Here is an 11456-nt window from a genome sequence, read left to right on the forward strand (position 1 = left end):
GGTAAAATTTGTATAGTTAGGAAAAAAAATTTTTTTAAATTAATTTAACCAATTAATGACGAAATGGTTTGTGGTGTGCTATTTTAATGAATGCTAGAATGGTCGTCGAAATGGGTTTGAAAAACTTGATTTCAATAAGATGAATGAATTTTGCATCTATACTAGTGTATAAAATATTTAAACGAATTTGATCACAGAAATTTCGATCGATCAATATTCAATCTTTACGATATGTAAATTACATGTATTAAAAAATTCGCATTTTTTTTTAAAATTTGATTTAGATTTGCTGAATTTTGTATTATTTCAAGTAATAAATAAGAATAATTGAAGATTTTTATGCAAATAAATCAATTAATTTCTAAAATTTCAAATTGTGTAAAATAAACAAAATTAATGAATTTCAAAAAAAAAAATTCCAGCAACAAATTAATAAAAATCAAAATAGAATATTTCTTAGTCTTAAAATATGCAATATTTTGTTTGAAAAAATTTTGCTACTTCAAATTTTGTATTTCAAAGATTAACAAAAACAAAAAAAATACAAAGAAAAAAAAATAAATAAAACTGATATACACTTTTCAAATTATGCAAATCCTAATTTTTCTTTTTTATGAATAATCATATTACTAAAATTATTTCATTCTTTGAAATATATTATTAATCTTATTTTTCCCTTTTTTATTTTAATTGATACTTGTCAACGTATTGCTGATATTGTCACCGTGTCAACATTCAATATCTATCATATTTTTTAATATTTGCATATATAATGCGACAAAAACAACGAAAGAAAATGTTAAACATATTTATTTTTTTGAATATTTAAAAAATTTTTAATTTGAAATTTTTTAAAGATTTTAAATTATATTTTCAATTTTTTTTGTTCAAATTTCATTTTTATGCTGTTGTATAAAATTAATTTTATTCATTTGTTTAAAATATTACACCAATTCAATGAATACTAAATAGCATAACTCTTTTATATTAGTGCAGTATTTCCGTTTGGATAAGGTCAAACAGTTGCATTATCATCTCTTCGGATAAGGTCAAGCAATTACATTGTATCATTGAAACATTTCCCAAGATATGATTAGGTAGTTGTACCGTACAATTACAGCATTTTCCAGGACAAGATCATTTAGCTAATATTGTACCATTACAGTATTTCTCGTGATAAAGTGAAGGAGCAATTATTACATCATTATAAGAAAAAAAGAAAAATTTGAAATGTAAAAAAAAACTAATAAAAATTAAAAAAAAATAATAAATTCCCAATAAAAGATATCGTATTGTGTAAATTTATAAAAAAGTAAGATTTACAAAAATTAAATTCGAACGAAACTTAAAAAATGCGATCAAGTAGTGATTTAATTCGAATTAAGTACAGCTCTCAGTGATATGTTAACACCTTATCAGTTACATTTTATTTCTTACATTCAAAACAATAATTCATCACTTTTCACTGATATTGAAAATGAAATATTTATTTGAAAAGAAAAATTATTCAATTTTTTTTTTTTTTTGGAAAAAATAGAAGAATGAACTTAAAATATGAATAGAAAACAAATTCAAATAAATAATTTTTGAGAAAAAAATTGTAAAACAGTTATGGAATTATTTCATTAATGAACTATAATAATCTAATCATCCTATCATATCACATCTCTTAAATTAAGTTTTAATAAACATCTATATCGGGCTAAGATCAAATCAATGAGTTCGATTTCTTTTCCTAACTTTTAATCTCTATAATTAATTACAATTAATTAGAAGTTTGAAAATGGTTTTCCAAATTGGTGTAAATTTAAAGAAAATCTGAAATCATAATGAAAGTTAACTGTAAGTATTAAGTCTTTTTTTTTTCCTCACTTGTAATATTTGCTACAAATTTTTAAAATGAGCAAATTTTAATTTGCTTTACGTTCTTTTTTTTTTTTAATTCAAAATATTTTGTTATTTTGCTGCTTTTGTTAATTTTCATTTTAAATTTCAGGCAAATTATTCACTTTTCATTTATAATTTAAATTTTAGAAAAAAAACTTTCTCTAACAAATTGGGAATGTAACTAACAAGAAAAAAAAACAAAAACAAAAAGAAAAAAAACCAATGACAGAGGAAAATAATCGAAATAATTACGATGAATTTGGTAAAATGTTTATACTTCATCAACAATTTCTCATTTCATACCATAATCTTTAACCTTTCTTTTATAGTCATAATATTTTTTTTTTGGAAAAATAAAATAAAATGATTTCTTTTATTTTGGAGTAGCAAATTTGTATTCAAATTTGGATGTATAATTTGAAATTTCAAAATTAAATGTGATTAAAGAATGAAAGTTATGGCGTTACATATATACTAATTAATTACTTTTGAAAGGAACGTTTGAATTACGTTTTACTTCTTTCTAATTACGTTTAATTACGTTTTGAAAATTTTCTTCTGATAACTGTTATCAAACGACTACTTTTAGTGATAATTGATTGCCACGGCATACTTTTACAAGTATGTAAATGTCATAAGAAATCTCATAGATTACTGATGACGTTTTTTTCTTGCCTTTTTTTTTGTTTCCATTTCATATTTTATTTAAATTTGAAACATGTGACAATTAATATTTAAAATAAAAATCAATCCTATATGTTCCACTGTATAATTTAACAATTTTTCATCTCTTCCATTTATCACTAATAAAAATGATCAAAGAACAAAAATTTATATTTGATAAGAAATATTTGCAATCTTTAATTTTTAAATTAGTTTCAATTAAATGAACCTGTTCTTTTTTGCATCAAAATAAAGCAAATTTACAAATATTTTACATTGCTTTTCGTTATAAATGAAACATAAAAGGAAACATTTGGAAATTTCAATAAAAATAACAATTATTTAAGAATAATTACTAATTAAAAAGAAAAAGAAAACAAAACTGTCATAATTGTTGTCAACAAAAATTTGCTTAAAAAATTTAAATTTACAAATGTACATTCAAAAATATATTCATGTAAAAAGAGATGACAAAAAATTCGAAAAATATTTTCATCAATATGACAAAGTTATAGTTACAATGGTAACTATAACTTTGTCATCTGTTTATATTTTCATGAATATGACAAAGTTATAGTTACAATAGTTACAATGGTAACTATAGCTTTGTCATTTGCTTTTTTTTTGTAAATAAATTTGAAAAATATTATGATACATTGATAATGAAATGATAAAGAATGTAATCAGTTTCCAAAATCAACACAAACAACTTTGATAATGGAAATTGGTTGAAGTTAGATTTTATCATAAAAATTTTATAGCCAAGAAAATATCACAATAAATGCATGTATTGCGAAATTTATCAAATTTAATAAATATATGGCCATATAGCTATGAATGGATTGTTTGGTAAATGTGAATTAAGGATTTTGTAAAAATACATTAATAATTAATTACTACTTTAAACGCCCGAATTAATTACTACTTTTAATATTTAACTTTTTTCTTTCTTGGTTTTAATATTTGTTATATAATCAAAATTACCAATTATTCCTTTAAAACAACTGATTTAATTGCTAGTTCCCATACCTTACTTAATTACTAATTTTAATATTTAATCCAATTTTTAGTCCCGATATTTGATTGTTACATGTTCAAAATCATTAATTATTATTCCTGAATACCTAATTTAATTGCTAGTTTTAATAGCTGACTTATTTTCTAATTTCATTGCTTAATTGTTACACATTTACAATTATTAATTATCACTTTTGAACATCTAATTTGATTACTACTCTTAATAATTTGCCACTTAGTTTCAACATTTAATTGTTTCATATTCATAATTATTATTACCTTTGAACACCCAGTTTCAATTAGTAGTTTTAATAACTAATTTACTTTTTAGCTTTAATATTCAATTGTTATACATCCATAATTATTAATTACCACTTTCAAATACCTAATCTAATCATTAACTTCAATGCAAATCACAGATAAATCATTTATAATTTAATTTTAAATTCAGTTATCAGCAATAGCGGATCATACGGTATGTATTGTCACTTCTTCCATCATTGATTGAACCATTCGTGAATTTATTTTAATCCATTAAATATCACACAAAATGATGTAAAATACTCATCATTTATTGGAATTTTCTAACAATTTCTATTGAAGATGGTGGAAAAAAGTGAAAGGCAAGAAAATGTTTACAGTTTTGTTGAGAAAATAAAAAAAAAACTTTCAAAATAGTCAAGAAATTCTCATTGTGAAATTACTTTCCCTTTTTTTTCCTCTTACATTTACAAGGTAAACAAACAAAAACTCACATCAATTTATTGAGTAAGGTATTTGATAAAATTCATTTTATAAATAAATTAAAAAGTCTTACCAATTGTCACCAAATGATGAGTAACATCACGCAGTAACTGTTGCCAATATGCTCATAAATTAAAATTAAAAAAGAAAATGAAAGTTTAACTTTTCTATTTAGAATAAAGAGATGCTTTAATTATGCTATAATATCGAAGCATATATATATTCCTGGATATATTTGTTTTTGCTTAAAATGTGACATAAAAATAGGGATTAAAATAAACTTTTATTTGATTATTTCGAAATGTCACAGACCATAAAGGACTTGTAAAATGGATAATTGATTTTCATTCATTGGATATGACTCCACCAATCTTCTTATCACTGAAAAAAAAAAGACAAACTATTGCAGTAGTATAAGTCAACGAATTAATGATGATTTTTTTTTTTTTTATAACCAAAAGAGATAAGTAAGTTTTATCTGTTCAATGCGTGAATGGAAAGTCTCCACCCGAGAATGAAATTTCTTTTAGGAATTTTCTGGTGTATATAGTGGAAAAGTTGTCGGAAACTACTGCAATAGTACAAGCTAATGAATTAATGACTTTTTTTTAATGACCAAAGATGATAAGTAACCTCTATTTGTGATGCGCATACAAGATACAGTTCATACAGTTCCAGATTCGTAAAGTGACCTAGTAGATATTTTCAAGTTCTAATCTAACTAGCCGTTAAGCCCACGCGAAAACAGGTAAGTAGGATGTACTGCTATAGTCAATCAGATAAATCACAGAGTGCAGAAGAGAAGAAGGATGAAAGGTAAGAAGGAACAATACGACAGTTTTGCAAAATTTACTTATCAATATCATTAATTTAGTAGCCAGTTATACCCGGAGATCTGGAAGTTCATATCTACTTGAAAAACGGCATGACTGAAAAATTTTTTGGATTATCAATCTATGACAAAAAAAAAAAAAACGTAATTGAAATATAAAATGAAGCTTGGTGGCATCTTATTCTAACTCTTCACCTTACCTACCTGACCGGTTAAACTACCGGTGTTCAGAGATATCCACAAAAGTTAAGAAAATATTGTGTAAATATTGTTATTTAATTGAATACACAAAAATTATTCCAAAAACAGACCATTTTTTGTAGCTTCATCCAAAAACAATACAGCGATATCAATTCGGGAAACATCAGCTAGCTTAATCAAGCATTCTAATAGTTGAGAAATATTTGACTCATTAGCTAGAATATCGAAACCAACAATTAAGCACTTGATCATTTCTGTTTCAATTATTTCATCCAACAATTCGCCATAGTTATTTTTATCAATTGACTGAATAATAATAAAGATAATATAATTTTAAAATCTATCACATTGCAAAACAGAAAAAATCACAATTTATTGGGAAATTAGTATTTAAGAAGCAAATGTTCCCATGAATTAGGTGGTTTCAATGTCACCTTACAATAAGCTAAAGGAAACAATGAATATAACAAGGGAATAAAGAAAGAATGTAAAGACTTTATTCTTGAAGATTAAACTGAATAGTGGTATGAATAGCTAAAAATGAATAATAAATTTATCAAAATTCATATACACTTGAAAAGTTTGCAGAAAAAATAAAATAGATGGAAATGTGGCGGGGGAAAAATATAAATAATAACTCACCAAGAAATATTCGGCAAATGCTATTGGTTCACCTTTAAGCCTATGGAAATCAGAGATAAAAATAAATGATGTCGTTGGAGGAGGTGGAATTTCCAGTGATGGCGATTCCTGACAAAAAAAACGAACAGTTATTGTCAGAAACAGGGAGATGACTGTAGAAATTCAAGATCAGTAGATGATACTTATTGAATTGAAAACCAAGTTATGCACTGTTTATTCGATTAAAGAATTTTTTTGTAAAAATCTGCAAAAAATTCACAAAATTAAAGCATGAGAGTTCATGTTAGCAGTTAATAGTTTGAAATTAATGGATGAAAAAAGATGCGCGAAAAAAGAGAAAACAAAAATGGAAAGTTGATTTGAACCATAATTTCAAAAAATAAATTACTTACTGTGGAAGATATCTGTTGTTTCTCCTGGATTATTTGTTCAGCTGGTTCCATCCTCACTATTTCAATATTTTTAATTTCCGTTAATGGTACTTTCGAACGAAGAAATTCATCCCTTTCACCACATGACAACTTCAGTTCTGCACAATTCACCTTTGAAATAAATTTATACATCAAGTAATACACAGATTTTGATACTTTTAAAACGATGGATTGGAAAAACCTCCGGAAAAATGCAACAAAATTTAATAGACACGAAGCTAATTATAATTTTATGAAAAGTTTCATAGAATTTAGCTGACTATTTTGGAAACAGTTTGAGAAAACTCACCTTAACATTATTATCAAAAACCTAAAAACAGATAAATTGACCTATCCTAAAAACAGGAAAATCAAATTTTTATAAAATTTCGTAACAAATACCTTGTCTTGAAGATTTTGTTTCAGCTTTGCTATTTCTTTATTCTTTGGATTGGTTAAATCAATTTTTGAAATTTTTTCAGCTGCGATTTCATACAAGTGCAAATTTTCCAATGCTTTTGCATAGCTGTAAATGAAGCTTCAACTCATCAGTAGACCAATAAAAGCAGCTACTCTATTCCTTGATATGAATAGCTTTTATGCTATTTTATTCATTAATGTATGTGTTCTATCTATTAATTGCAATGTTATAGGGAGTGCATTTGGCATATCACCTCTTTATATAAATGCAAATTAAAAATTAAATAAATAAACAAACAAATAAATGAACGGGTGAAAAAACTGATCAATTAATTAATTGATTGGTCAATTAAATATATATAAATAAATACATATGAATAATATACATATGTATTTCATCAAAAGATGCCGACGTTATTTTAAATGTTCTTTTTGGAACTGGTCTAAAAATTCCAAAAAATTAATAAAACGGTGAGGATAATTTCAATGGTATAGAATCATGATACATCTTATTAGCTCAAGATAAGTAGGGATTCAAAAAATGATAGAAAGATAAGAAATATATACACAATGCTAATATTGCTGATATTGATGCAGTAGGCTGAAGGACCCGATATTTCAAATTTCAAAAAAAAAAAAAAAATCGAAAGGGAAAAAAGTAAACTTTTACCGAAATATTGCCTTTATATTGCTTGCATCTAATTCCAACGCTCTCGCAGAATCCATTAAGGCTCGTTCGTATCTGTAAAATTTAATTTTCATAAGATTACAGTAATAATTCCAATAAACTAAACATATCCTCAAAATCCTCCTAGATCATTTCGTCTAATGCGGCTGTTAAGCAGATAATCCTAAAGAAATAAAAATATTGGTATCAACCAAATTTCTAATGAGTTATTTAACTAACTTATCAAAACTGAAATGATTTAGAGTGGAAGAACGTTTTTTAAATCTCAAACAATTTCATAATCTGAGGAAAATGAGCATTTTCGCAATCCCTCACCTAAATTCTGAATTAACTCATTCACTTATCTTCTAAGTCTCATACTTTTTTAAATGTAACAATTTCATATTTTTCTTTCTTTTATTACTAAATAACTCCAGTAATTTATCCAAATCATCCTCCTACGAAAAAAAAAGCAAGAATAAAAGGATTGATTTTGCGCATAAGCAGTGAATTACAATAAATTTGAATAAGAAATAAAAATGAAATAAAATAAATAAAGAACATGCTGTTTGGTATTGAGGTAAGCTTGAGCTCTATTTGCCAACACCGCGGATGTTTCATGACATTCCAATGATTTCGTATAACTCTTAATTGCATTATAATAACGACATGAGCGAAAATGTTCGTTGCCTTCGGAACGATATCGTTCTGCTTCTGCTGTAGTTGTTAACTCAATTTCAGCCATTTCAAGAACTCGAAAGTTCTGAAATTAAAAATCAACCGGAAATTAAATGTATCAAAAATTTTTGAAAAATATATTTTCGGGCGGGTATTAACGAACAACCGAATATATCCCAAGTCAGTTCAGCAACAACCAAATATGTTCAATACGTTTCCGATGATATCCGGTCAAGAACGGATAACATATGAGATCATATATATATATATATATATATGAGTGATCTGTGTAAATCGAGATTTCATTTAGGAATACACTAAGGTTAGAATGGAACACTCCGCAAAGGAATCAGTTAAAAATCGGTAAAAGATACTGTATAAATACGCACTATATAAATTGTCAAATATCATACCAATAATCCTATAGTAATTTTTTTATTAAAAAAGAAATCTATTCAAATTACGCTTTTTAAACCATGTGACAATGTGACAAATGACAATCGGTCATGTTTACAAATGATAAGACAAATTTTTGAGTTGGAAAATTTAAAAACACAGAAATTCATTTAAGTGATTAAGCAAAAAAGAGTTCATTTTCTAAAATCGTTTATGCAAATTCCCTCAGAATTTACCATTGAAAAAATTGAAGCTTATACTGACGAATGAGTTATAGGCTTCGTAACCATATTATTAACGATGTGATAGAAGAAATTGAAATTTTATACTGTCAGAAAATTTGAAGCATACATAAAGACCATATTATAATCTAACCCGTTTTTGTCGATCCAAAACTGTACATACTCACGGATAATTATGGAAAATTATAATTTTGGGAGAATACATAACGTAATGGTAGAACTATAATTTTAGGAAGACAGTGGTACGAAACATCGTGAAAATCAATTGATAAATAGCCAACAGATGCAACAGTTGTGATATAACAAAGATGAAGAATAAGAGTTAAAGATAAAAGCTAAGTTTTCTTAAACTCAAACTTAATTTAAAGTTGAAAGACTTTAACTGTACTAAAATTAAGCACCTAAATGAGAGAAGTAAGTAAAGGAACATATCAACAAATGAATTTACTATTATCATGGGATAAAGAAAGAAGTTTTTGAATTACCACATTTAAATCACTAATAAAGGTCTAAAATGTTAACACAGAATGAATTCTGAAGATTAGCATATTTAAATCACCAAGAAAAGTCCAAAATATTAGCAGAGAATACATTCCTAAGATTACCATATCTAAATTATTAATAAAGCAAAGTCCAAAATTTTTGCAAAAATTTAAATTCCGTTAACAATTTGAAACAAAATTATATACAAAGTTACAGAAGTGTATTACACAATAATAATTTATAATCCTTCGTATAAAGTCACTTTTGAATTTAGTTGTGAGGGACTAACGCCAGCTAAAATGATTCACCGAGTCACCCGCCAAGACTATTCGGTTAAATGTATTCGTCAGTTAGATTAAAAGAAAATTTGCCACCATATTCATATAAAATTTAAGTGTAATTTTGCTGTTCGATAATCCATCCGAAGTTGTATGAAGCTATTAACCATTCTTCGATCAGTATCAATCTGAAAAAGACACCAAATAAATGCAAAGAAATACAGCAAAACCTAAAGTTTCCCTGAAATGACGCAGTAAATATTTTTTGGCCAGATATTTCCAAAGTCTCAGCAAACTAACCAGTAACTGTGATGAGCAAGCTTCGTTTAAATTCTCAGGCACAACAACTAACAAGTTTGCAAGTGCATGTAAAGCTTCAAATTGCTTGCCAATTTCCGGAATTTTCCAGCTAAGCACACATTTTCTGAAATATTGTCTGTTTTAAATTTAAATCATAGATTTACATTTGAAAAAGCGAGAAAAACATTTTTTTCCGGAAATATTTTCACAATCTTGATTTAATCAATGGTAATTTGATCAGGTGGATTACATTGATGGTTAACAATAGCTTTCTCCGAAGAATGATTGCTAAATGACAATATCCAAATGCAATAACATTACTACTGGAAGGCATAGTTAAATATCCACACAAATTCGATTTGCCATTGAATTTTTGCTTTTAGCATTGAATTATACAATTATACATTATACAACTTTTTTAACAAATTGCAACAAAAAATTTTTAAAAAACCACCTGTATTCGTTGATATCACATAGTAAAAGCATAGCTCCTTGAGAATTATATGTGAATTGATATATATGCGTCAAAAGAACTTTGTAGAAACGACGACCAAATTCGAGAAGCAGAGTTGTCAAATTACCTCCATCAAGACTATCACGTATCACCTGTACTTCTGCATTCAAGTATTTGATAACAAGGGCACAAGCCTGAAAAGTTCATGGTATTCAAAAATTATGAAGTAGAGAAAAAAAGAAGAACGTATCCGTATATTGTAGGCGTAATGAAAAGATCAAATCGGATATGATAAAAATTTTCAAAGATGTATAAACTGTCAAAATTTGCAGTTCATCTTTTGCGTCAAGTTGGGTTTCTTCAGGAAAAAAAAAATGCGACATGCTATTTTATATAACTTAGCTGCGTTGACTTTTACACATACTATCCTACAAGGACATCAACGTAACTCCACATAAAATGATCTTTAGAATGCTGCCGTAAAATCCGCAGAACAATGTTTCGTGGGAAGATGTCCGTTTTTTTGAGAAGAATGGAACTAACATTAGACATAGCTGTCACCATTTGGTTTTCATCTTCAGGACGAAAATCTGTCTTCTTTTGTTCATTAGTCAACAAGAAACGTATGTAACCAACTACTGCATTAATCTGCCGTTCAAGCCCAAGATTTATACGATTTTCAACGTTACGCAAACAATCACCACGTTTCTTTATAAAATCATCCTTGATAGGTGTATCGCTGTAAAATGAATGGATTCTTGGTAAATTACTTGAAGGAAGAGGATTGCAATTAGAATTTCGAAATTTAGAAATGGTTTAAAGATAATCAGCGCTGAGACTTTCATTCAGAAAGTGTGGAGCACGCCATGACAGATGTAAATCGAACTTACCTGATAAATGGAAAGATAGAATCATCGTACTGTTTATGGAAAAGATGAGTAATAGCTACAGCTTGTTGAACAACAGAAAAAAATAATTAGGAGGTTCAGCTTTTGGTTCAGCTAATGATATTCCTACAAATTAAAGATTCCAATCAACATGTGAAAGATGATGGTTGGATAGTCCTTTCGAAAAAAGTAAAAGTAGAGTTTTTTTTATACAGATACCTGCAAGTGAAAGGTCGATTGCATAATCCAAATGTT

The 11456-nt window shown here is 26.8% G+C and overlaps 2 protein-coding genes across 2 annotated transcripts in view; both read right to left on the bottom strand.

Moving 5' to 3' along the window:
- Positions 1 to 4577: 4577 nt before the first annotated feature.
- On the bottom strand, positions 4578 to 8252 carry LOAG_08931 (hypothetical protein). The gene is made up of 7 exons (XM_020447830.1): positions 8050 to 8252; positions 7487 to 7558; positions 6799 to 6922; positions 6379 to 6528; positions 5987 to 6094; positions 5455 to 5650; positions 4578 to 4692 (listed from the first exon to the last, which is right to left on the bottom strand). The coding sequence occupies exons 1-7, from the start codon at positions 8226 to 8228 to the stop codon at positions 4616 to 4618; spliced, it is 906 nt and encodes a 301-aa protein (XP_020301978.1). The 5' UTR covers positions 8229 to 8252; the 3' UTR covers positions 4578 to 4615.
- Positions 8253 to 9661: 1409 nt separating this feature from the next.
- Positions 9662 to 11456, bottom strand: part of LOAG_18066 (CBR-SEC-10 protein) — a gene marked incomplete at its 3' end in the record, with an annotated part of 7456 nt that continues 5661 nt past the window's right edge. The window contains exons 13-17 of the mRNA XM_020450737.1: positions 11264 to 11327; positions 10858 to 11053; positions 10315 to 10508; positions 9861 to 9984; positions 9662 to 9748 (exon numbers count right to left, since the gene is read on the bottom strand). Of these exons, the coding sequence (XP_020305549.1) occupies positions 9662 to 9748; positions 9861 to 9984; positions 10315 to 10508; positions 10858 to 11053; positions 11264 to 11327 (665 nt within the window). The remainder of the gene's footprint in view (positions 9749 to 9860; positions 9985 to 10314; positions 10509 to 10857; positions 11054 to 11263; positions 11328 to 11456) is intronic.

Source organism: Loa loa, assembly GCF_000183805.2.
Source record: "Loa loa unplaced genomic scaffold supercont3.186, whole genome shotgun sequence".
Lineage (NCBI taxonomy): Eukaryota > Metazoa > Nematoda > Chromadorea > Rhabditida > Onchocercidae > Loa > Loa loa.